The following is a 24,465-nucleotide window of genomic DNA, read 5'->3' on the forward strand; positions in this document are numbered from 1 at the left end:
TCCTAGAGCCAAGTCTGCCCTCCTTAGGCTTGATGACAATGCTTAGCACACAGTGTTTTTATCTTGAAAGCACTGCACAAACATGAACTAACCTGGCAGTTAAACCTTTAAACTTTCATTTAGGTGACATTTACTGAGGTGTGAGAGCCACTGGCTGTGTCTGCGTTGTCTGTAATGTTAAATACAGACCAGGAGCTCAGTGCAGGCTCCCAGTCCTGGGCTCCCAGGCTCTGTCAAAAGGAGGCATAGACCTGACATATATGATAGAAATCCCTCTTGTCTGATATAAATATAAATATATATATAAAAATAGCTAGTGCTGGTTCCTCCGGGTGGTGGAGGGAGACCCAGAGCACTCGTGTGTGTGGATCAGCAGCCCTGTGACCAGGGAGCAGCTCCTGCTGCGGGTCCCTCCTCCTGGAGACAGAATCCAGATTGCCCTGGAGGCTGGGGCTGATGGCACTGCTGTGAAATGAGCAGCACTGAGCTCCTGCTTCCACTCACTCTGCTCAGGAGCTGCATCCCAAAGCTTTTCTGGCATGATCCCCTGTTCCAGAAGCCCCAGAGCTGTCCTGCCATTGCTGCCATTCCGCTGGCATTTCCTTCATCTCGGTCAGGCACAGGGCAGGGTTGGGTGAGCAGGATGAAGAGTTCACCCAGAGCCACCCCTGCCGTGGCAGGGACACTTCCCACCATCCCAGGCTGGCCTGGGACACTGCCAGGGATCCAGGGGCAGCCACAGCTTCTGCCTTTTTCTTTTCTTAATTTAAATTTTTTGTATTAGTTTTGTTGTAAAATATTTTTTATTTAAATTATTTTGCAAATGCTTCTGTCGGTTCCTGCAGAGGCCCTGCTGCCGTTTTGGGAGGGGGGAATTTTTGTGCAGCTTAGAGCTGCTGTCATTCCCAGGGACAGGAGGACACATCACAGGGTGTTAAATCCTTGAGAACCATTCCTGGCTCCCTGAGATTGTGGTGCAGCTTTAAAAACCTTTATCTTTGTGCTGTTGCTGAGGGTTATTGTTGCTTCCCTCAGTTCCCTTAGCAGAAGAGGTGGCCTTTTTCTTTGGTGTCTTGGCAGATTTCCTCTTAAGTCTTATTTTAGCGAGTTGAAAGAGGAAGAGGGCACAGGGTGCTTTTTGAAGCCATATTCACTGAGGATTTATTCCCACCAGCGTTGTAAAGTCTGGAATAGTTACTCTGGAATTCTTTGCTGTTTTGAAGCAATTACAATTTCTTGGTTTCTCAGTTGTGAAGTAGAAGATATGGTCCTATAAAAGAAGAATATATCCGGGAGAAGCAATGAAACACAGAAATGAGGGGCACAGGTTTTATTCAGTGCCCCAGGTTTATCCACTTGGTCTGGAGACAGGTTTTACAGGAGCTGGTGAGGGCATGGAGGGATGAAAACAAACATGGTCAGCTCTCTTCAGCATGGAGTAGTGGGTGATTGAGCAGAATTGCTGCATGATGATTTGGACATTTATTAATCCCCCCATTCCCTCACCTTTGTCCCTCCTTCTGTAGCCTGACCTGGAGTTCCTGGTGAGCAGATGCAGAGATGCTCCACTGCTGCCATTAGATAATGTTTGTGCACACATTTTCTGTAAGAACAGCTGAAGATGGGCACAGCCTGTCCTTTTCCTGCCCTGTGAAATCAACAGAGGCCTAGTTTAAAAAAAAAAAAAAAAAAGTTCAGTTATTAGTAAATACATCTTCAAAAGCTTTGGGTTTTGTCAACAGTGTGAGCAGCAGAAGGGGAGGGAGATGCTGGTGATGGTTCTCTGCGGGTGCTTGAGGGCAAACAGCACAAATTTTGTGATTTGGTGATTTTGTAGCTCTGGCTGTGTCACCTCTGTCACACCGTGTCTCTTTTTTCCATTAGCTGCAGGACAATGTGAGTAATCAGATTCCCCAGCGGATTGGAGCTGGGACACTTTCCCTGTTTGCTCTTGTGTGTGATTCAGAGTTTGGGCTGGGCTTGGGGAGGGGGGACTGCAGGAGGAGCTGCTGCTTGTTCTGTCTGTTCTCCTCCTCTTTTCTAATTTTGTCTTTGAATTTCTCCCTGCTCAGCTCAGCTGCTGTAAATCCCCAGGTTATGTGACCCTTGGTCTCTTCTGATAAAGGTCTTGAAAGGATGAAGATTTTTAGCAAACGTGCTGGACGATTGCTTTTAAGGACCTAATTGTGTTTGAACTCAGTTTTATTTCAAGTGTAGGCCAGCCCAGGTATTTTAGGATGCCCTGTGCAGGTGACTGTAGGACTGTAACCCTGACCTGCTTGCAGCTCTCCTGGTAACACGTTTGATGCTGTGCTATAAATAACTAGTGACTTTCCAAACATAATTAATTTCTTTATTGTCCTCTGAATAATGCGTGAAGCAGGTGTGAGCTCCACATCCCCTTCCAGCAGGATTTCCAGTTTTGAGGGCAGCTGCACCTTCTGGCTGTGCCTGAGCATCTCTTTTAAAGGTTTAAAGGTTTAAAGGTGTTGTGGTGCCAGCCCTCCTTGCTGCCAGCTGTGGGTCACAGCTGGGCTGGGCCCCCTCACCCCCTGCCTGCCACAATGGAGCTGATCCACACCTGGCTCTGTCTTTCAACCACGGCAAAATTAGCAGGGCTCAGTGTTGGAATACTTGAAGTTCTTGCTGGGTTCTGGTGGTTGGGACCCTGCTGGGGCTGAAAATGTTTTGTGCTTGAATTCTCCTGAGCAGGCACAGTGTGTCTGTGTGTGTGGACACTGTGTCTTCATCTTCAGCCTGGAGGGAGCAGGACAGGGCTGCCTTGGGGGAGTGGGGCAGAAAGTGCTGGAAGAACACAAAATGATGCTGAGACAACTGGCAGGAAAAGAAAGCAAGCACACTCAGAGAACTGGTGTCAAGAGCAGTTGTTTTTGCCTTAGATCAGAGGGCCAGATGAGATCATTGATGTGAGAAGACATCACTGTGGAGGCTGATTTAGCTGAGTAAAGGCTTGTTTGCTTGAGCTGCAGTAGATTTTCAAAACCATTCTTCTCCTGCTTAGGTTGCTCTTGTAGCCATCAGTTCCTGTTTCCTCCCTTGCCTGTTGGGCTGGGGAGCTGTGGAGCAAATACAAATCCTTGTGGATGTGATCTTGGAGCCTCTTGGCATCTGAACAGAGCTTGAATTTGAACAGGAGATGGGATGGCTTCGAAAATCTGTTGTCATTTACTTAAAACTTCACTTAACATTTTCATCAACAACATCAACATTTTTGTTGATGGATCATTTACCACCCCTTCCTCCTTTTTTAAAGAAGGCTTCATAGTGGTCTAATCCAGCAGTGCTTTTCCTCAGTGATCCAAACTCATTTTTCTTTCCATCTTTAAAAAACCCCATAAATTCCAAGACTCTAATTTTGCCCTGTATTCTTTTGTGTCAGCTGCATTCAGTCAGAAGTGTTGAGTGTGTTTTCATGCTCTCTTTTGCTGTCAGTATCAGTGAACCATCTTGCTGTCAGTGATGTGTCTCACTACTTCTTGTTCCTTCAATCAAGGTTTATTTAGATTTTTGTTTTGCAGAAACTACTCAAAATGCCTCCTGTTCCTGGTCTGTCCTTTCAGCTCATCATCTGGGGTGTGGTTTGTGTGCTCTGTGGGTGAGAACCATGCTGATGGCTTGGTCAAGAACCTGTCGAGTACCAAACATTTTTTCAAAGAGAATTATAATTATCTTTAAGCATTTAAACACATTTTTTTGTTATACGTGGAGTTTTAGATTTGGAGAAATTTAATGTGTACAAAAGCCACTGAAATGACCAGTGCACTTTGTGTCCATTCCCAGCAATGACCTGAATCTGAGGTGCTGGGAGGTGAACAGCATCTGCTGCCTGGAGATGTGATTTCCATGCACAGGGGTCCTTGTCCAAAATAAAATGGATTTTCTATTTGTGTTTTACCTCTTGTAAAGTTTGGAGCATGGAGCTGTTTGATGGAACTGGGATTTCATTGAAGAATTCCTTGGCTGCTTCTCTCTTGGCTCAGATGTTCTTGCCCCCTTCTTCCTCCTTGTCTCCTTTTGCTGTGCCATCTGTCTGTCATCTGCTTTCTCATTTCTCTGACCTATTTATGAAATAGGTTTGCAATGGCTGCAGAGGAGTGTTGGAATTGTGACCAGACTTATTTCCAGTTCCCCTTCGTTCAGTTTTTCAGCTCCAGCCCATTGGATCCAGTGGGTGTCTCTGGTCTTGTCCTGAATGACACCTGAGTGGTTCCAAACTGGGCTGTGCAGAGAAGTTTGTGGATAAACCTCGGAGGCTGGGCTGTGTCTGAGGCCTGGCAGGAGCAGGAGGAGGGTTTGGGTTGCAGCTCTTGCTTGTCAGAGTTCAGTTTTCACAAAGAGGAACTTTCTTCCCGAGGCTTTGGACAGTGATTCCATTGTGCCAGGGCTGCAGGGCATGAAGGGGCACATTGAGGTGCTGTCACCAGTCCAGCTTGTGAGTCCACACCTGTCGAGGGGCAGCAGCAGCCTCTGGGCTCCTGCCCTTGTGCTCTCTCCTTTCTCATGTGCCAGGATTAAGGCTTGGGTTTGCTGCAGCTGGTCTCAGATCTCTGGAGCAGGGATGGATGTTGGCACACAGGGGATGAGACACCACTGTGGAGCAGCCAGCATGGGAGGGGGGCTCCTTTTGTGGAATCCTGGAATGGTTTGGCTTGGAAAGGACCTGAAAACCCACCCAGAGCCACCCCTGCCCTGGCAGGGACACCTCCCCCTGTCCCAGGGTGTCCCAGTGTCCAGCCTGGCCTTGGGCACTGCCAGGGATCCAGGGGCAGCCACAGCTGCTCTGAGCACCCTGTGCCAGCCCTGCCCACCCTCAGAGTAAGGAATTTCTCCCTAATATCCAATCTAAACCTGCTCTCCCTCAGCTTAAGGCTGTTTCTTCCTTTTCCTTATGTATTCCAGAAAATTGCCTACAATCCCTCAAATCTTTTCCTGGTAAAGCAGGAATTTTATAACTTGTCATACTCCAGTCCAGGGCCTCGTGTCCCACCCAGCAGCTCTTCTGGCAGGGAGGGAGTGCTCTGAGTTGGAGATATTTTCCTGCTTTTTAAAAATGATTGAAAAGATCTTAATATGATCTGGGCTGGACAGTGCCATACACACAGGGAACAAAGCATAGGATTGGATTTGTTCTGGAAAGGGCACTTCCTTCAAAAGTGTTTGTCCAGTCTCAAATGCTGCAAAATCAGAGCTTTGGGGGAAGGGTGGATTTTAAAAACAAAACAACAAAAAGGCAAAATAACGCTGGATGCAGGCTTCTGTAGATCAGGTCATGTTTTCTTCTCTAGGTCAGACATGATAATAAATATACTCAGGGTTACTAAAGGGGAGAGAAATATCTGTAGCTTTTTGAGTTTTGTTTGTAGTTTGTTTGTTTTTTCTTCTTGAGACATTGCAGAAAGAAAATGGAGCACAAGGGGACAAAAAGAATTGCTGAACACCGGGTGTCCTTTCCCCAGCTTTAGGGAATAGCCAGAGAGTCTCTGAAGAGGAGGAGGAGGAAGCATTGGGGAGGGTGTAGCAGTTGTGACATGGGAACAGCTGCTCAGTCCTGCTCCCCAAATTCACATTGAAGATGCCTCATATAGCTGAGCTCATAAAAAGCCCAAACAACAGAGTTACTGCATGAGTGGATTGTTAACCTGCAGCTGACCCCTCGCTTTTAATCTCAATAAATGAAATGCAGCCCATATAATCACTCCTAAATTTGTGTGTATCTGTGACTCGTGTTCTGCTCCAGAAGAGCCTGGCAGTGGGGGGAGAGGGCAGCTATAGGATCAGAGATGCCACAAGGTGAAAACCCCCACTTTGTTCTGCTTTTCTTCACCCACCTCCCCTGTACTTGGGAGGGAGTGTGGGCCTGATCAGAGGGAGCCTTTTTCGGCAAGTGTTTAATTAATTAAAAGAGAGAAGGTAGTAAATTGATGGTTACAGTGGAATGTCTTCTGTGATGCTAAAACCATTCCACTCTGAAGTGATCTTGTGCCTGGGACAATAAATACCCCACAGATAACAGAGCCTCTTGACTGTGAGCCAGAACTCCTCTGGCCATTTAATAGATGAGAAAAAGATGTCAAGTACCAGGGCCAGGATCAAACGGCAAATCTGTGATGGAGCATGGAATTAGCAGCCTGGGACTGGGGGCCCAGCTCTGAGCCTTTTAAACCACAAGATTTTATTCTTCCCCCCCTGCTCTGCCACGTTGCAGAAGATGGATGAGAGCCCTCGGTCGGGATTCCTCCGTGGCAGTGTCCTGGAATTCCCTGAGGAAAGGTCTTCCTTTGTGATGTACTAAATAAATATTAGATTCCCACCACGGCTGTACAGACATGGACTCTGCTGTCAGCTTCTTGCCTTTCTCCTTTTTGTTTTTCTTCACTTTTCTCCCTGGCCAGATGTGGATTTCCTCCTTGAAGCCTGCCTGCAGTTACAGTGATAGTTCCTGTCTTGTCTCTTGTGAGCTTTAGGCTCTGTAGGAGAAATGCCTCTGCACCCTTGTGCCTTCATGGACCCTGCAGAGTTTATCCTGCAGAGTGGTTGTGTAAACTTTTCCTGAGGACGAGGCCCTGGCAGGGCTGTCCTGGTCAGGCTCCCTCAGGGTCTCCTGCAGCAAACACAGTCTGTGATTTGGATGGTTCATGTCCCCATCCAGCACTGAGTTTGTGAGCATCAGCTCCAGGCTCCTCCAGACCCTGCTTCCTTCCCCCTCCAACGCTTGTGTGCTCTCAGGGTTTGAATGGCTCTGCTCCCTTCCAGCACAGTAAATGGGGGGTCTGTAGTTTGAACATTAAGGCCTTTGTCAGCCCACAGTGAGTAGCAGAGCTCTCCTGTGGCCAAAGCCGTGTTTGGGGGTCCTTGTTTGCCGTGGGGCTGTGTTGAAGGATGGTTTGGATGGTGGAGCTGGCAGAGCCGGGCTCTGTGTCCTCCCCAGGGTGGGCAGGAGGGTGGGAGCTCAGGGCTCAGCTGCAGCCCCAAGTGGAGCCTTGGCTCCTTTTTGTCTCCATCCCTTCCTGTAGATCACCCAGCGTTGTTGTTCACTCCGGTGTGTGCCACCTCTGCTGTGTTGGGTGAAATGCTTCTCCTTTCTACTGCCCAGGAGTGGCTGGGGTCTAAATTTGTTTCTGGCAAACACCTTCAGAAGATAGTATGGGCTGAAATAGTGGCTCTTGAACTGTGCTCTGTGGCACCATGCAGAGGGGTTTGCAGATTCATTAAATGATGGAAAACTTGATAAAGGAGCCAGGAATGCCCGAGAAATTCAGGGGTGTTGACAGACATCCACTGGTGCCAAAGCTGTGATGAGCAGTGGAGAGAAGTGACACGAAGTGTTGGTGGTTGAATGCAGATGAGATGGGAAGCTCCCTGAAAACCCCTCATTAGTGGCCAGAGTTGCTCTTCTGGAAGATTCTTCGACCTGAGAAAGAGCTCAGCCCTTTCTTGGAAAGCAGAGCTGCTCTTTTGTGTCTCCCATTTGATGTTTGAATTCAGTGTTTCTTCAGTCCTTTGTGTGCCAGAGCATCGCTGATAAAAGGGGTTTCACGTGGCCCAACAATGCAGAGTGTGCCTTTCTTCTCATGGAAATACAACTGGATTTTCACGTTGTTTTGGCCATCTCCAGCCACCCCCAGGAGAGCTCTGCCCAAAGCTCCTTCCTCTTGTACCCCCAGTTAACCCACCCCAAGGCAGCAGCTCCCCTGCATCCCCAGGGATGCCGGTCTCACATTCGATCCGGTGCCATGAAACCTTTCTGCAGCTCTGCTGTGGAGCACAATTGCTCAGTCCATCATTTATATTAATTTATAGCTTCTGATGTGCTGCCTGTCCACAGGTGAGTGGCTGGGAGCAGCCCACGCCATCCCCGTGCTCCGTGGCCCCTTCCTTTCCTCCTCTGGCTCACATCAGTCTCCTGTTCTCCCTCCCATTGCTCTCTGCATTTCTTCTGTACTCCACAGCAGTCCTGCAGCCAGGATTATTTTATCCCATTTCTTAGATAAAGGGCTTGGAGGCCAGAAATGTGTTATTTCTGTGTTAACTGGAAGAGCTCTTTGGGTTGAGAGAGGAAACTTTGCTTGGATTGATGCCAGAAATAGCACGGCTGTCCCTTCCCTTGAGTAAATGACCTTCAGATTTCATATTGATGTGTAGCTTTATTCTCACTCTGATTTAGACTGAAGATGTGATCTTTGCTGGGAGCTGTGTTGGGAGGGGCACGGGTAGGGACTTTGTCCAAGAGGGGCTGCAGAGGAGCTGAGCTCAGCACCACAGGGAATATCTGCATCCATGGGTGTTCCTGTTGCTGTGAACAGGGATGACCTCCCCGTGCTTCAAGCCAAAAATGAAAAGGAAATTTCATTTTTCCTACAACTCTGAAGCTGCTGGAATTGAAGGCTTGGAAATCAGGGCAAGCCCCTGAGTGAGTGGTCCTGAGCTGGGATTCACTGGTGGAATTTGCAGATTGCTGCTCCCTGGCAGGCAGGAGCCTTGGGACTGCTCCTGCTTGGTGAATTCATACCTCTGATCAGTTCTGCTTGTGTGCTGCTTCAGTGTCCCCTAGAATTCAATATTCATTCTCCCTTACTCCAAGCCCAGCCCTTTTCAGCAATGTTTGGCACTGCTGAGAATTTCTGCTTCTGCTGGAAATCTTCCCAGGCTTCTACCTGGTTTGTCCTGATGTCATTACATGGTTCAAACAAATGTATTTTTTAGGATCACAGAATGGTTTGGGTTGAAAGGAGCCTTAAAGCTCATCCCATCTCAGCCCCTGCCATGGGCAGGGACACCTTCCACCAGCCCAGGTTGCTCCAAGCCCCGGGCCTTGAACATTCCCAGAGATGGGGAGTCAGAAACTCTCTGGACTTGTCGGCTGATGCCTTTGTGTGAGCTTAAAATCCTCCTTGCTCTAATGAACTGTGAGGAAAACTGAAAAAAACAAAACTTATTAGGAGACTTTTGTGAGGAGGGTTTAGAGCTTCTGTGTTCAGGTAAAGAGCAGAGTGTAATGTGTGATCTCGGAGCCGTGTTCAGGAGCACACTGTTTGAATTCTGCATTTGGAGTCGTGTTTGCAGAGCTCTCTCCTCTTCCTCCCAGCACATGAAAGAGCAGATAAGGAGGGTGAGGTCATCCCAGCAGTGCAGAAATTTCCCAGGCCTCGAGCTGAGCCTGTCTCAGTGTAATCACTTATCCTGAAGTTTCATTTTGATCTTGGGCTGCAGAACCTGTGGAGTTAAACAAAAGCCCCCCTGGTCCCCATGAGCCATGACAAAACACCCTTTGACCTCAGGTCTTAATGGCTGCATAATGAGAAGTGAAGAGACTGAAGCTGCTTTTTCATCCCTGGCAAGATGGGAGTATCCCGTGCTGCCCACTCCTCTGTTGGTGTTTACTGGGTGGGGGTGAAGAGGAAGGCTCTATCTCCTGTGAGATAAACCGAGAGGAAAATGAAAGCAGCTTTTATTTGTAGCCCTGCTCACTTCCATCCTGGAGTGACAGGGATCAGAAGTGGCTGCGTTGAAAACAAGTTTCTGCATCCTGGGTCAGTGTGTGGTGAGCTCTGCTGTTGGGAAGTTTGGGAAATCCTGAAGGAATAATCAGGTCCCCTCTTGCAAGGAGTTCTCTGCTTTGAGATTAACTCCACTTTTTCCTTGGATATCTCATGGTGAGATTGTTTTGCTGGTGCTCCCAGGTGAGGGGAAGCTTCAGGACACTGAGAGCTGTCGTGGCATTTGTTCAGATCAGGTTGAGAGCAGCACAGTCAGGAAATGCCTTTGGTGGTGCCATTCACCTTATGGTATGAGCTGGAAGGTTTTACCATCCTGGAGAATCATTCCATAAATTCTGCCTTCAGTAACTCCTGAACAGTGAAAACATGTCCCAAATACTTCTGTTCTGACACGGTGCTGTGTTAGAGCTGCTCACCAGAGCTCGGGGCTGCTGTCCTCACCCTGGCAATAATTTCATGTAGTTTCTGTATTATGGAATATTGATTTACTGTGGAGCATAAAAATGTGCCGTACTCAGCAGAAGGGCCTCTCCAATTGTTATGCTCCAGGAACACTGCTGCTCAGGAATGTGAAATAAATTTTCCCTTTTAACAATGGATCCTGATTTGCATAGTCTCTATTCTTGTTCCCCGGGGACAGTGGCACTAATGGGCTGCAGGAGCTCTTGGACACCAGACTGCTCTGTTTGCACTCACACACAGCCTTTGCTGGGGAACAAGTGTAATAACTTCTCCAGCACTTTACTCTGGGCCATAATTGTCTCCTCTCTGTTGTGCTCTCAGTTTTGTTTGAAGAACTCAGAACCCTTGAGCACCCCCTTCCATCTCTTCTTTGATGTTTTGACTGCATTCTTTCCAGGGAAGTTTGTTTTCCAGCAGTGCAGAGTCCTCTTGTGCCATGGTGCCCGGTGTGAGGTGATCTCATGGTGCTGAAGGAGCTGGGCAGGGGCTGGTTTGCTCTTCTGGTGCTTTGCTTTGGCAGCAAGCAGTGCTTTAGGATGGAGTTTGCAATATTCAGGATAATGGCTTGTGGTTGTTGCTGGTTGTGCTCAGACCTCTGTCATCACTTACTGTATCCTCTCAGCGAGCAGGAGTCACTGACCCTCAGCTCTTGAGTTTGCCAGAAGAAAGTTAAAAATCTCTTGGTGAGATCCCACCTTTAATGTGAAGAGGAGAAAAAAATGAAGAGCACGATTTCCATTGGCTTTGTGCTTCTGCCACTTTGTGCTTTCTTGTAGAAGAATTTTAACTCCTAGTGAAAAATCTGAGTGTAAGAAAGGTAATGATTCTCCTGTGCAATCCAAACCTACTGGGAAAGCTGCTGTAAGCAGAATTATAATATTGATAAAGGACTTTATTCAGCAAAAAGAAGGATGTGCTCCTGGGAGATGTTTGTTGTAAGCTTGAGGGTTGTATTTTAGGCATTTTGAGGGAAAAGTGGGCATTCTTGATTCACAGTTTGTAATGTTGAGAATGGCATCTTAACCAGAGCTTTGAGGGAAAAATTCACAATGAACTGAGCACAGCTGGGGTAAACTTTGGTCCTGCTGTGGTGTCACCTTCTCATTCCTGGATTTAGCTGCAAGGAACTAAGAAACCACTTTAATTTCTGGAGTGGTGGTGGTCAGGCGGAATCTGCACACGGGCAGTTCAGGCTGCTGTGCTCTGCCTGCCTTGGTGCCCGTGAGCTTGTGGAGAGCTGTACTGGAAAATGGGTCCAAGAAATTCTCCTGAAACGTGGTATTTTTCAGCTGGCTGCTCTGCTGTGCCTCTGGTCCCACCTCGTGTCCTGCACCTTGCTCCCTCACCTCCCCCGTGTCTCCTCACACCTTTGGCCGTGGGTGCTGAGCACGGTTCAGACATGGCCCAAAGTACTTGCACTGGCATAGCTGGAAGAATAGAATACAACCCAATTTTTTGGCTTTTGCCACAGAGCAATTGTTGCTGCTGAGGGCTCAAGAGCAGCTGGAGCTGGGAATGGCTGTTTTTCAGTCAGTCAGCTGAATAAATGCTTGAGGCAGTGCATAAATGTCGTGGTGTGAAGATCTGGGGGATCTTGGATTTGAAATAGTGCAAAATACTTCTGAGACCCCGTTCTGCCAGCCCCAGGCTTTGGTGGGAGCTGCTGCCTGTTCCCCTGGAGGTCCCTGTGCTCCCACAGGGATTGATGGGCTGAGAGAGGCCAGCACAGACTGGGGAGACAGAGGGTCCAGTGAGGGATGGGATACAGGGATGGGATACAGGGATGCTGTGGCACCAGTCTCCTGTAGCACCTGGGGCTGTGGAGTTTCACCTTCCCAGAATCCTGGAATCCTTTCAGTGGGAAAAGCCCTCTAAGACCATCAGAGCAGCCTTGGGCAGAGCTCTGGAGCTGCTCTGCTGCAGGACCTTCACTCCATTCCTGCAGACCCCGAGCATGGCACAGCTCCTGCAGGGGCTGGGGTCTGATCCACAGCCAGCAGTGTTGCTGTGAGCTAAATCCAGCAGGGAAATGCAATGGTGATATTTCGTTTACTGGTGACAAACTGGGTCCTTCTGTCTTGGGGCAGGAGCTTGGCTTCGCCCTGCTCGTGCTTTAGGATTTGTGCTCCCAAGTTTTCCCTGAGCAGTGGGGGCTTTTCAGGGGAAATAAGTCTTTACTCCCAGCCCGTGGAGGTCTGGGTTTGTGTGAGCAGGGGAATGAATGAGCCGAGGGGACCTTGGAAGGAGATTGAGCAGTGCCGAGCACTTGCTGGGAATAGAAGAGCCCTTCAAAGCCGCTGGTTCTGTCCAGGGGTGGGGGCGGGTGTGCAGCTGAACAAATTGTTCACTTTGGCTTCTTTGCAGGCAGAAATGTTACGATCAGCTAATGAGATTGTTCTCGAGCCTTGTGGGGTTTTCTCTTCCTCCCTCAGAGTCATCATGAGAGTGTGTTTGGCAGAGCTTTAACTCTTGCTCCACACACTGATCTGTTTTTGCATTGATCCAATATAATAAGAATAAGAAGAATAATAATTATAGGATAAAAGCTTGATGAGCTGAAGAATGAATGGGAAGGATATATGGGGGCAGGAGCAAAGTGGAAAACAGCTGAATTGGTTGTCTTAGTGAAGAAAGGTCCCCTCCTGGGCTCTGTCCTAATGCCACAGAGGCTCCTCTGTGGAAGGGGCTGACACCTGCCCAGTTCGCCTCGGGAGGTGAGGGAGGCTGAGCTCTGTGTCCCTCGGGGGAAGTCTCAAACTAAAAAAAGCTTTGAACCACCGTGATTTCTTCTGCCCAAAGCTGTAGGAAAGAGGAGAGTAAACAGTGCATTGGAAGGTGAGTGCATTCCAGGGGACAGCAAAGCCCCTGGGAATAAGGCAGTGCAGAGGGGAGGAGGGGAGCCAGATGGAAAGTGCCTGGAAAGCTGGAGCTCCTGGCCTCTGCTGTGCATTAATGTGTGAGTGTCCCAGGCCCCTGGGCTGTGCCTCCTCCTGGCGTCCCTGCCAAAGGCACTCTGTGCTTCCAGTGAATCCCTGCCATGGCTGTTCCAGCTCCAGCCTGCTTGGCTGCCTGCAGAGTTCCTCAGTGTTTCTGTGCTGTGTTCCTCTCCTGGCATCTTCCAGCGTGACCTGTTACTCCTCATTTAACATCAAGATGGTTTGGGTTTGCTCAAGTGCTTGGAGTGGCAGAAACAATCTCCCTGCAGACCCCGTGGCTGTTTCTCATTCATTCTGCTGATTCCTAGAAGTGCTTCTGATAATGTAGATCCCCTTCAGCCTGTAACTTTCCAATCTGAAATCAGTTCCAGCTCCATTTTGCTCCATGTCATTACCGGGATGGTTTAGCAGCAGCTGGTGGATCTGCTCTGCTCACTTTGCAGCTGGGCCCTTAGTAGGGCAGTGTCCTGGTGCAAAATAAATCTGCTAATCTCTAATTCCCTCCGTTTGTTGGGGCTGTGTCTGTGTGCCTGCTTGGAATTCAGCTGCAAGCAGCACAGTGGATGGATGGGCTGACTGAGGGACTTGGAGCTGAGACTGGGATGGGATTTTGGGAAGGAATCCTTCCCTGGCAGGGTGGGCAGGGCTGGCACAGCTGTGGCTACCCCTGGATCCCTGGCAGTGTCCCAGGCCAGGTGGGACAGGGCTTGGAGCTGGAGGTGTCCCTGCCGTGGCTGGGGTTGGAACTAAGTGATCCCTGTGCCAGGCCTAACCACCCTCAGGGAGGAATTTCTTCCCAATGTCCAATCTGACCCTTCCATCTGTCACTTTGAAACCATTCCCCCTTGTCCTGCCACTCTGTCACCCTGTGAAAAGTCCCTCTCCATCCGCCTTGTAGGCTCTCCCCAGGTTTGGAAAGAAAGGAGAGGGGCAGGTGGAGGTTTCAGATCCCTGGTGTCACACTCTGTGTTGTGCATGGTTGCTCCTTTCCCGTGTTAGATGAGAGAAGAATCATTTTCACAGAATGCTTTCAGAGGCATTAAAGCTGAGGGATGTCTGTAGGTCCCTGTCCCAGGGCTGGTCCCCATGGGGGAGCATCCCTGCCTTGGTGCTGCTGCCAGCACCTCACAGGGAAGGGTGGGACCAAACTGGGAAAGGCTCAGCTCTAAATATAGAGCCACGCTACGCTCGGTGCTGTTTTGGAAAGTGTGGCTGAGCCATCATTCTGTTCTTCCCCTCCTCCCCTGCTGCTGCAGGGTGGCAGAGGATGAAGTGTACATTACTGTGTTTCGCTTTCTTGGGTTATTTTTGGTTCAAATCCAGTGGGTTTTTCTGGGGTAGGATGTGTCCTGATTTTAAGGTGAGGAGCAGGTCTGCTGCTGCTTGTGTTGCCATGTCATTTAAGAAACTAAATGGATTTAAAACTATTTTTTTCATACTTAATCTCAATTTCTGTGTAATCTGAGCAAAAGAATGGGCTGTATTCCACAGCACAGGCCAGTGTTCCAGCAGGCAGAGGTGCTTTGTAATGCTGGGAGAGGCAGAGCAGGGAATTGGCACTTTGGATGTACTCTGAGCAGCATTTGATTCTGGAAACAATTCCCAGGGCTCTGTGCATCCCCAAAGAGCAAACTGCTGAAATCTGGCTTTACATGGGAGATGCTGCAGAGGGAAGGATTTGGGCTCCTGAAGGTGTTTTGGAGAAGGCTGGGGGGGCAGAGGGCAGCAGGTGCTGTGTCCTGTGCTGTGGGAGTGTGGCCTCATGTCCCTGGCTCTGCAGGGACATCCCTGGGCAGGCAGAGGTGCAGCAGGAGTGTGGGTGAGGTGTCTTCTTCTAAAAATGCATGGCTTTCACTTGCAGTTTGAAGCAACCAACTCCTCCTTTTCAGGGTATTTCTGCTAGTTAATTTGAAACTTGTAATAACCCTGGGGCTTTCTTTGTATTTATTTCATTTTTAGGCAAGTACATTTGGTAGCAGTTATGCCTAAATCAGGGCAGAGGCCCAGGAGGTGCAGATTTTTTGAAGAACTTGATGATTTCTGCTCTTCCCATCTCTGCAGCTGGGGCTGCCTCAGTACAGAACCTCATTGACCACGTGCTGCTTCTGCTGTCGTGGCTGGTTTCAGCTCTGAAATGGGTTAATCTCAGCAGAAGACTTTCTGGTTTGATTTTGGAGGAAACATCTGGACATTGCTGTGGCTCCCCTGCCCCACGTGCTCTGGCTGGTTCAGAATTGCTACACGGGAAGAGGAGATGGGCAAAGGGAATTATTTTGTGATTAATTTCTTAATTGCTAAACATCCAGATGTGGCAAAGGCTTTGTGCAACAGCACTGGATTTGTCAGCACTTTGTGCTCATGCTTTGTCTCCACACCATGTCAGGGTTTTCTTCCTTTATGGGCAGCCTTAATATTTATCCATGGGAATCAGGATGCTTAGGGTATATTTTCATGATGTTGTGGCTTTTAATGTGGAGAGTGGAGCCGTGGATTTATCCCTTCCCTACCATCTTTGTGTTCCTTCTGCCCTGGAGTGCAGCACTAGGGATTGAGGGTGTTTTCATGATAGTCGATGTTATTTCCTGGCTTCTTTATTTGCTTGGTCCGTCCATCAGATGCAGGAATCAGGTTTGCTTTGCTGTTGCCTGCTCTGTCCTGTGCAGCACCACTGCAGGGGAGCAGCTTGTGCAGGGTGGCTGTGGAACCTGTCACTGAGGTTTAATTGTGGCCACATGGTATGAGCTGCTGCTCCCGTGGATTTGGGGACTGATGCCCGAGACTTTTTTTGAATTCAGTCCCTGGGTACCAGAAGATGTTGGAATATTGCTCTGAGAGACGTGGCCCTTGCAGCACGTCTGTAACTCCTCGGTAGGGGTGAGCAGAGTGAGATGTGCCAGTCCTGCCCCCGGGCTGGAGCTGCTGCTGTGTGAGAGTTCTGCTGTGTGCTCTCAGTCCTCTCAGGGGGTTTCTGTGTGTGTGTGAGTTGTCCTGTGTGCTGTCAGTCCTCTCAGGGGGTCCCTGTGTGTGTGTGAGTTGTCCTGTGTGCTGTCACTCCTCTCAGGGGGTTTCTGTGGGTGTGTGAGTTGTCCTGTGTGCTGTCAGTCCTCTCAGGGCTCCGTGTGTCGTTGCAGGAGGCGCAGGGCAGAGTGGAGGTGGGCAGCAGACCGGGCTGCCATCGTCAGCCGCTGGAATTGGCTGCAGGCACACGTCTCGGACCTGGAGTACCGGATCCGCCAGCAGACCGACATCTACAGACAGATCAGAGCCAGCAAGGTGAGGAGCGCGGGCCCTGGGCACTCACCTGGGCACCTGGGCACTGTGCTGGGCCCTGGGCACTCACCTGGGCACTGGGCACTGTGCTGGGTCCTGGGCACTCACCTGGGCACTGTGCTGGCCCCTGGGAACCGTGCTGGGCACCTGGGTACCTGGGCACCTGTGCTGCTGCCTTGCCCCCTGATGGCTCCCTCTGACACCCCAGAGTGTGGATGTGAAGGCTGATGCTCTTCCCCCCTGCCTCTCTCCCAGAGCAGATTGCAAAGCTGTGACTAATGGTAATGCAATTTGGCATGGGCTGGGTGTAATTCTGTCCCTGGTTCAATGTGATAACGTGGAGGGAGCAGTGCCTTGCTTTAGAGTCAGTCTGTGCTGCTGAGCAGAGCTGCTGCTGTTGTGTGTGTGATGCTGTTCCCCATCACTCAAGCCATTCTCTTTTTCTTTGATATTTGTTAAAGACCTTCCCATTCTTCCTTTTTGGGAGTAGCTGAAGATGAGGATAAGAAAAACTGAGACTTAGTGGAAAAGGGAGTGGCCTGTGGAGGAAGTTAGTTCAGATGCTATCTGAACAGGCTTGAAATTGAGTCTGTTCCATAAAAAAGATCATTTTTTGGTGCTGACCTTTCTCTGTGGAAGGAATTTTTTTTTAGCGTTGCTCTCAGATGGGAGAATGGTGGAGAGCAGAGAAGGGATGAGGAAGGGATTGTTATGGAGACTTGTTCAGGCATGCACATCTAAATGTCAGGCCTTGGAGGAAGGAATGTCTGGAGTTTGTGGCAAGGAGGCTCCTGGTATTGCATCAACTGAGGGATCCTCAGGAATTCAGTGTGGCAGCCTTTCCCAAGATGTGTGCTGCTCTGGGGGTGGTGGGAGAGGCTTGCAGGGGCAGAAGGCAGGGAAGGGAGACTGGACTTAGATGCAGCTGTGTAGAAAAACAGGCTTAATTGAGTGAGTGAGGGCTCTAAATGAGTAGGTGGAAGAGCAGAATCCATTACTGAGAGCAGGGCACAAGGCTGCTGGGAAGTGGGCAAATAAACGATTCTTCAGAAAGAATCATCTTAAAGCTGACAGTGCAGCATGGTTTTTAGTACAAAACACAAAATAGCTGAACATCTATATGCTAAAAGTTAAGTAATGGAAGAAACAGAAAACTCATGTGATGGTGGGGGCTTTCACAAGGCAGTGACAGCTTGGCAGGCTCATTAAATGTCCTGATAATGGTTACAGACATCCCCCGTGTTTTTATCTAAGGCTGCAGCCTCAAGGTCTGAAAGGGGGTTCTGGCCAGCAGGATCATCCTCGGATTTGTTCAAACCAAAACTCAACTGTGATAACCCAATACATGAATTAAGGGGCAGGGGCATTCAGAACTTGAGGGTTTTGGGTAGTGGCTGTTCTGCCTGAAGAAGGAGAAGCCAGAACCAGGAGTATCACATAGCCCATCTCTGATAGGGCTTGCTGGAGATTATTCTTGCACCCAGCTGTCATTACCTTGATGTCATTGAGCTCTGGGATGGTTGTAAAACAGATTCTGTTTGCATCACTGAAAAACTAGAGACTGTCTGAAAAGGGCCTGGAACAAGAATAGGAGACAAGAGAAACAACACACGAGCCTGTTGGAATGGATTTGGCTTCAAATTGTACAAGGAAAACAGTTAAAGAATTTGGGAACACCTTGTTTTTTCTGTCAATATAACTTAACTCCAGCTTGTTTGGCCATAAGGAGGTTAAAATCTAGCTGCTTCAGGAATTCAGAGTTCTACAAGTTCTAAAGTTCAGAGAAATTCGATTTCACTCTTTTTTAGGTTAATTACCTTTCTGTGTTAGAGTGTACATCCCAGCATACCCTTCAAGAGAGACACATTGCTGTGTCAGATCGAAGCAAGGGAGGACGAGGCAGTCGGGAAGAGCCCTGTGCAGTGAGGGTGAACTGTGCCTGGGTGTCTGGGCACCTTCAGTGGGAGCCTGGTGAGATGTGGAGGAGAGCAGCAGATGTGAGGCAGTGTGTGCCCAGAGCTGGCTGTAAAATACCCCCGGTTTGCAGACACGAGAGCAGCAGCTTTGGGGGCAGCCTTGCAGCTCTGTCCCCTCTCCACACAACGTGCCCAGCTTCTCCTCCAGGCTCCCTGTGCTGTGGCACACTGTGCAGCCTCCAGAATTGTTTTCATCTGACTGATCTCCTGTTGCTGATCTGAGCAGCCCCTCCACAGTTCCTCGCTTGATCAAATGCAGCTCTGGGGCTTGTCTTTGTCCTGGGCTGTGTTTGTGGCCTGTAGGCTCCACCAGCTCCCTAATCCCTTCAACATTTTGCCCTGCTTTGTTATAATAGAGCTCAGAATATGCATAATTACAATGATTTTATTTCACTTCGTGTTGTTCTGAGAACAAAGCAGTCCTGCCTTTAGATTAAGCTTCAGTTAAACACATTCAGTTAAGCATATGTTAAACCTGATAAAACAGTGCTCAGGCACTGTGCTTTGTCCTGCTAAGTTTATAGCAGTATCTTTCCTTACTGAATTTTTGTAAATACCACTTCCTGGGGGGAAGTGTGCTCAGAGTAACAGGTTTGTAGATTTTTGTCAGCTGCTCCAAGTTGTTTGCTTGGCTGTGGTGGCGAGCTGCAGTGTGTGCAGTGAGAGCAGCCCTGGGTGCTCCTGCAGGGAGCTCCCCCTGGCACGGGTGTGCCTGGAGCTGCTCTGGGGAGGAGGGCAGGGCTGCTGCAGAGCCCTGGGAGCCGGCACAGCCACTGCCCTTCCTCTCCGAGCTGAGCTGAGGTGGCAGCAGCAGGTTTGGGTTTGGCAGCACATCTGGAATCCTGCTGTGCAGTGTTGGGGTCCGGGGGTGCAGTTTCCCTGTGGGAGCAGGGAATTGTGCAGTTAATTGTGCAGTTAATTGCTGTTCCCTCTCTTGCAGGGGCTGATAGTTCTGGGGGAAGCTTCGCCCCCTGAGCCTGCAGTGGATGATTCCCGTCCCGTTAGAGCTGAAGTTAAGCTGGAGCCCGGGGCCGAGCGCCTGGTGAGTGCCACACCTGGGGACTGGGGGCTCCAGGTGCCTCACCTGCACCAGCCCTGGGCAGGGAAGGCTGGTCCCCCGAGCTGTGGGGCAGGGGGATGCTCCAGCCGTGGCACCGGCCTCGGGGGGCTCCTCCCTGTCACTCCAGGTGGGAATCGCCGATCCTGGTCTGCAGCTCGCCCCCTCCCGTGTTATTTTGGGGTTAATAAACAATAGGATTTAAACACCTTTTAGAACAGAGTTCCTGGGGGCACCTTTGTAATATGCATTAGCATTTTGTGAAGCTTTAAAATCCTAACTAATCCTTTCCCTCCAGAAAAAAGAGTACCTCAAACTGAGAGCAGCATGATTAGCAAAGGCTACTAAAGATGTGGCTATTTAATATCTGCTGAGCATTCCCCCTTGGAAAGGGCACTAATGATTGCAGTGAGATGCACTGGAAACTATGCAGAGTGCCAGGTATTTATTATTTAATGCAGAAATGTAGGGCACAGACTAAAGGCTTGGTTGTACTGTTCAGCCTGCCTGTGATTGCTTTGAAACCTGGGGATGCATCAGTGTATGAAAATGGAGAGTTTGGAAGTTGTGGTGGAGTAGGAGGAGAAGGGTGGTCCCTGAAACTTCTGCAGGTTCCAGTTGGCATTTCCTGTGGCCACTCCTGCAGCCCTGTGTGCCCTCTTGGCCAGCTGCTGGCGTTTGTTCCCCTTCCACAGGGACTCACCCATCACTGCACCCTCCCAGCTCCTCTGGCAGTGCTGGAAGTGTCACCCCTGGAACTGCTGCCTCGGGCACCCAGCCCCTGGGTTTGTGCTTAATTAGGGCTGCTCATTAGGGCGGAGTGTTGAGTCAGAGCCTTGATCTGCTCCGAGCCAGAGATTACCCAGAGACATCCCTCGTGTGTGAGGCTTTCTGGAAAGGGATCTCTTGGGCCTTTCCTGGAGAGGTGCTTATCACTCAGGCACCCTGCAGGCCTGTCCCCCAAACTGGCAGAGTAAGAGGCACATCTGCAGCGTGGGGCAGGGGGAGGAACCCCTCCTGTCCCACCCCCAGCTCCCCTGCATCTCCTCCTGCCCTGAGTGCCTCCCTTGGCCGGGTCCGTGTCCTTGGGCATGGGCTCTGTACGTGGGATGGGGCTGATAATCCCCAGGAGGAGCTAATCCTATCACCGTGGAGGGAAGGGCTTTGCAAATAAGGCCTGGAATATCTTCTGGGAAATGGAAGCTCAGTAGGTGAATAAATATTTTTGCCTGAAGATGGAAATAACATGAAGCCCTGAAGACATAACTTGGCTGTTGATTTTGGTTCCTTGGATTGCTTGTCTAGTGAGGGGCTGCACTTGAAGTATTTATATTTAATAGGGGGCCATATCTAGTGATAGGTGAGGGTCTGAACCTGCCTGACTTTGTTAGGGATTTTTGGGAGTACAGGACATTCCTGGTGTTGGCTCACCTGTGTGCACACAGCTGCTTTGCTGCCCTGACGTGCAGCAGCAGATGTGCTGCAACTGAACCTTTCACACCCCCAGGAGTCCCAGGGATCCCAAAGACCTGGGAGAGCCCCGTGAGGAGCAGGGTGTGATCCTGGTGCCATGGATGCTGCTGTGCATCCCAGCCTGGCTGGGACAGCCCTGGGGGACAGCAGGGCATGGGAGCTGCACCAGGAGTGAGAGTGCAGGAGGTGCTGGCCCTGCTCCTGTGCCGGGTACACCCATCTGAGGGTGATAAAGGGAGCCTGGGCTGCTCCTGATAAACGCTCTGCATTGATGTTTCCAGCTCCTCCATAGCAAGCACTGAGTGCCTCTGTCCCTATCTTGAACCACCAAGACAGAGCGAGCTCTTGGAGCAGAAGTTCCTCCTTTCAGGCCCTTTCTGGAGAAGAAAATAAACGATTTCAAAAGAGCTCATGAGTCAGAGCACCCGCCCTGCTGCACCAGGGGTGCCTCTGGCAGGGCTCACGTGGAGGCTCAGCCCGGCCAAGCCTCTGGAAAGCAGAGGGAAAGTGTTCAGCCCCTGCATGACTTCACCTGGCTGGGCTGCTGGCTTTACCTGATGCCTCAGGTGAGATCTGAGCTTGCTCCTCTGTCTCTCTGGGTGGCAGAGTTGGTCTCACCCTGTCTTTGCTCCCCCATAGGAGAAACTCAGTTTTAGCAGAAGTGTAAAAATCCCTGCAAAGTTCCTCAAACAGGCCCAGGCAGAAGTTGTCTGAGTTGTTAGAAATGGCCCTTCCTGGGTGACTCAGGTCTCTGCTCTGTTAATCCAGCACTGCCATGGCCTGGTTTTGCTGTTTATTGAGTTGGGGGTGTTTGCAGGGAAGATTTAATCACCACAATCCAGATGGGTTTGGGATGGAGTCAGGGCCAAGCAGGGGGCTTGTCTGACCATCTGTGTGGTGTCAGAGCTCTGCTTTTGCCTTTTCTCTGGGTGCTTGAACCACATCACCACTGTGTGTGCTCAGAGGGGGAACCCCAGCGAGACACAGGGCAGGAAGTGCTGCACGAAGGAAGAAATCAAGTTTGAGCCCAGGGAGGAGCTTGTCTGGCACAGAAACAGGGCTGAAGGTGATGGGTGCCAGAGCCGTGGACACGCTGGTGGGCTGCAGGAGTGTCACTGGTGGGAGGTACAAAGGCAGCGTGTCCTTGGAGGCTTGGTGACAATGCTGCTGCTCCCTGCAGAGCCAGGGGTTTGTGTTTCAGACCTCAGGCAGAAGGGATTGGGGAGCACAATGTTTTTAACTCCATTTTTACTCACTTTGCTCTACCAAAAAAGTGTTTCCAGTTTTGTGTTTATCCAGCACTTTTAGCGTTTCAGTCACCCTGCTCCCATCCAAACCCCACAGCCTCGGTTCACACTCATTTAAAACACTCCCTAAAATGCTGTTTGGACTGTGTTTGCACAGGTAGTGAGTTAAAATGCAAATTCAGTTTTGCAAGTCAGTTCCCCTCTCCCTCCCTCCCTGTTTTCCCCCAAAGTGCTTAGGCAGGAGCTTTCAACCACACGGCTCAGAACAGAAACCAAACTGCAGGAGAGGCTGCAGAGGTTTACAGGTGGGGATGAACTTGTTTGCACCATGGAGACAAAATGCTAAAATCTCCTTAAAGCCCTCAGCCTTTCATGCTCCTGGTTGCCTGAGGGGAATTAAAGTCCTGTGGATGTTGGAATGAAAGAGCTGCCATGTATCCATCCTGTGAGATCTCCTGATGCCTCTGGTCTCCTGTTCATGCAGTCACTTCTGAGCCCTGTTTGAAGTCCTGTGTGGAAATCCATGGCTACAGTGCAGGATCCTCCACTGGAACCCAGGAATAAACATTGTGGCTATTTAAGAAGCTTTTATTAACTTATATTTTTCTCACCCTTCCTTAGAGTGTGTCTGGATCCCAGCCCCTAGAAAACTTGGGTATTTCTGCTGCAAATACTCCTGAATCCCACCCTGCCAAGCCCTGTGGAGCACCAAGACCCGTCAATGGAGTTATTAACACGTAAGCTCTTGGATATTCTGCTAGAGTTTGCTTTTATGATCTTGGCAATTTCCCATTGGAAACCAGGCTGTAACTGGGTTGTAAGTGGGTTGGTCATGGTATAGGTGGTGTCTTTTTTCAAAAAGTACAGTAGTAGATCATGCCTGGAAACATTTTGGAGGAGATTGCTCGCTTGAGGTTTTCTGCTGCATTGTTTTGCTGAAAATGGAATTAAACTGAGCAGTGTTTACATGAACAAGCCCTGCAGGCAGCTGTGCACTGAGCATGGGCAAAAGTTGTTTCTTTATGAGTAGTTTTAATACATCTGCAAATTGTGTGATTCAAAGGTACTAAAGCCCTGCTCGCAGAATTTTCTGTAAGCACTGACCCACTTTATTGGAGTTATGGAGGAATCACATTAATCTGGGGACTAAAACTTCCTAAATTCTTTATTTCTCCAGGCTGCTTTTATTGAGAAAGTCTTGAAGTGGGTAAATGAAAACAAGTGAAAGACATTCCCCGATGCTACAGGGTTGAACCACTTGAAAACCCTTGAAAAACATTGCACTTGCTCAGTGCCTTGAGGAGGCAGGGAAAGAGAGAGGGGAGAGGGAAGGAGGGAGGGAGGGAGGGGATGGATCCTGCACCGATGGAGTGCGAGCAGATCAAGGAGCCCATGGCTGCAGCTGGAGCACTGCAGGCTGTAACAGAGCCCTTTGTATCCCTGTAGCCTTTGAACTGCACAGCCTTAGACCACAGGGCTTTAATGTTTTGCATTTTTAGAAATGAAACACTTGCAGAACAGACATGAAAAGGTTCTATAGATGAGGCACTGCTGCGCTGGGATCTGCTCAGGGCACGGGGTATTGATGCCAGGGCTGCTGCATCCTCTGTGCCTCAGAGAGGTTGATGCTAACACTGCACCTCTCTGGGGTCACTGCTGACAGCTGGCACGGGCACACACCTCACGTGCTCCTTTACAGCAGGGTTAAATATTGTTTCTATCAAATTATATGTTCTCTGGATTGAGACTCATGAAAACCTCTTCAGATTCCCCAAACTCTCATTGTGGAGGAGGGTGAATTCTAGGGTTAAAGCTCTTCAGGTCTGGAGTGGCTTTTGCTCTGTGGCTTTCAGTGCTCTTTTTTGTTCCGAGCTTCCGAAGGTATTTTGTCAAAGGTTCAGTCGTGGGAGAGCGGGAGGTGACTGAAGTAGAAGCAGAAAATGGAGTTGGTTTAATAACATCTGTGGTGCCATGAACTGCACAGCTCCCAACTCACCTGGGAGAGTGTTTGCTCAGGTGTGAAGCACGAGCCCGCTGCCGGTGCAGCACGAATAAAGCGTGTTTCTGTGCTTGTCCCGTGTGCAGCCTGCAGCCCGGGCTGGCCGAGCACGCTCAGGGAGATGGGCAGGAGGCCGAGGAGCTGCTGCACAAGAGGCAGCGCCTGGCGCCCGTGCCCGACGGCAGCTGCGTGGCCGCTCGCACCCGCCCCGTCCTCGGCTGCAAGAAGCGGCGCCTCGTCCGACCCGGCACCATCCTGCCCCTCTCCAAAAAGGTCAGTCCGCTGCTCCCTGCTCTCACTCTTCTCGGCACGGTGGGGACAAAAACAACGGCGAGGAAGAGCAGGACAAGCAGGGCTTTGAAGGCCGGTGGGAAAACAGAGGAGGAATGAAGGAGAAGGGTGTAAGGTGGGGAGATTTTTCTGAGCTGTCACTGGGGAGGGAGGATGCTGAACTCGAGAGTTTCTTAAGCCAACCTGCCTGAGCTGAACTCAAGGCCAGGGAGGTCAGTGTGGCACAGTGTGAGCAG

At 49.9% G+C, this 24,465-nt stretch overlaps 1 protein-coding gene across 4 annotated transcripts in view; it reads left to right on the forward strand.

The window, feature by feature from the left end:
- KANSL1 (KAT8 regulatory NSL complex subunit 1) overlaps positions 1 to 24,465 on the forward strand; it is a 74,402-nt gene that overhangs the window by 35,055 nt on the left and 14,882 nt on the right. For all 4 annotated transcript variants that reach the window (XM_088179545.1, XM_088179546.1, XM_088179544.1 and 1 more), the window contains exons 3-6: positions 16,048 to 16,189; positions 19,103 to 19,204; positions 22,561 to 22,676; positions 24,025 to 24,211. In XM_088179545.1, the coding sequence (XP_088035671.1) occupies positions 16,048 to 16,189; positions 19,103 to 19,204; positions 22,561 to 22,676; positions 24,025 to 24,211 (547 nt within the window). The remainder of the gene's footprint in view (positions 1 to 16,047; positions 16,190 to 19,102; positions 19,205 to 22,560; positions 22,677 to 24,024; positions 24,212 to 24,465) is intronic.

This window comes from Sturnus vulgaris, chromosome 27 (assembly GCF_052056855.1).
Source record: "Sturnus vulgaris isolate bStuVul1 chromosome 27, bStuVul1.hap1, whole genome shotgun sequence".
NCBI lineage: Eukaryota > Metazoa > Chordata > Aves > Passeriformes > Sturnidae > Sturnus > Sturnus vulgaris.